Source organism: Aplysia californica, unplaced genomic scaffold (genome assembly GCF_000002075.1).
Source record: "Aplysia californica isolate F4 #8 unplaced genomic scaffold, AplCal3.0 scaffold00364, whole genome shotgun sequence".
NCBI classification, from domain to species: Eukaryota; Metazoa; Mollusca; class Gastropoda; order Aplysiida; family Aplysiidae; genus Aplysia; species Aplysia californica.
The window spans coordinates 34864-36375 of record NW_004797634.1 but is presented as its reverse complement, the minus strand read 5'-3'; the positions used below and the strand labels follow the sequence as shown (position 1 = coordinate 36375).

Sequence of the window (1512 nt, the reverse complement as noted above, 5' to 3'; positions counted from 1 at the left end):
CACACATACTCATACACACACACACACACACACACACATACTCATACACACACACACACACACACACACACACATACATACATACATACATATATACACACACACAAACATACTCGCATACAAATACATACACACTGTCACACACACACACACACACCTCAGAGGGAAGAAATGGTGTGGGTTTGACCACAGGGGTGGAAGTTTTACAGCTCAACAAATTGAAAATGTTGTGACTGCTTGCCATAGGGGAGAAAGTTTTTTCTGAGGGTGAAAAGTTTACCACATTTTACTTGTGCTGTTAGTCTGCCAGTAAAGTAAGACCAAAAACTCTCTATGTCTGTTTGTTCTTCTGGTTAGATTGTAAAGTGTATCGAGCCTGCTGTTGAGCGGAAATTTGTGCTATACAAATGCTAACTGTTATTATTAGTGTAAAGAGGTAAAATTGCATGATTTCAAATGTTAACAACTACAGGTCAACTTGACAGAAAAAAAAGATGGAGTTGATTGAATTGGAAATTTTAATTCATATGATTATTTTTGGACTTTTCAATGTCTGTTTCAGACTCATCTGGTGGCGGCGTGTGCAGATGACCGCAGCATCATGCTTTACGACACACGTGGAGGGGCGGGCGTGTCAAAAGTGAGTTTGTGCACGTGTAACAACGTCGTTCTCTTGTTTTGGGGTTTACTTACTACCCATTACGCCATCTGGCGTTTAGGGCAGCAACAAAGGATCTCCAACTCTGTCTGTTTTGTGCCATCTTGGTCAGCGTTCCCCACGAATGATTCCATGACTTCATTTCAGACTCTACTGTGCGTCTCCAGGTCACTTTGGGTCTGCCCCTTTTGCGATGTCATTCGGGTGTCCAGTGGAGGGCAGTCTTCACAACAATGTTTTGGGTTTTTTTTCTTTTTCACAATGTAAGTGTTTTTGATGCCCTCCATTGACACAGTTTAGGTTGCGGGTGGTTGGGAGGGCACCACTGGTAGGTTCTACTGCTGAACTTTCCCTCTGTTGTTGTACTTGTTCTGATTAGCCACCATTGTGTTTTGTTTGCTTTGTCTTTGACTCTGTGTATCTGTGGGGGATTGGTGGGTGCTTTTGTGTGGTTTGTTCCTTTTTTTCCTATCAAACATCCATCCACCACACACACACACACACACACACACACACACACGATCCGTCACAACAGCTAAACACACAATGACCCTATGTGTGCTTCCCTCCTCCTCCCTCCCTCCCTCCCTCCCCCCCGACCAGACGGCAAGCCGTGTACTGACGTGGTCAACTGTTTCGTTGACCCCTGCATGGTTGCCACGTGCCCTGAGCTGCCTGAGGCTGAGTGTCGGTGAGTTGGACACAACTAGCCTTAGTCTTAATTAAGTGTCGGTGAGTTGGACACAACTAGCCTTAGTCTTAATTAAGTGTCGGTGAGTTGAACACAACTAGCCTTAGTCTTAATTAAGTGTCGGTGAGTTGGACACAACTAGCCTTAGTCTTAATTAAGTGTC

The 1512-nt window shown here is 44.4% G+C and overlaps 1 protein-coding gene across 1 annotated transcript in view; it reads left to right on the top strand.

Moving 5' to 3' along the window:
- LOC101859654 (DDB1- and CUL4-associated factor 13) overlaps window positions 1-1512 on the top strand; it is a 15531-nt gene that overhangs the window by 6726 nt on the left and 7293 nt on the right. The window contains exon 6 of the mRNA XM_005103227.3: window positions 563-640. Within this exon, the coding sequence (XP_005103284.1) occupies window positions 563-640 (78 nt within the window). The remainder of the gene's footprint in view (window positions 1-562; window positions 641-1512) is intronic.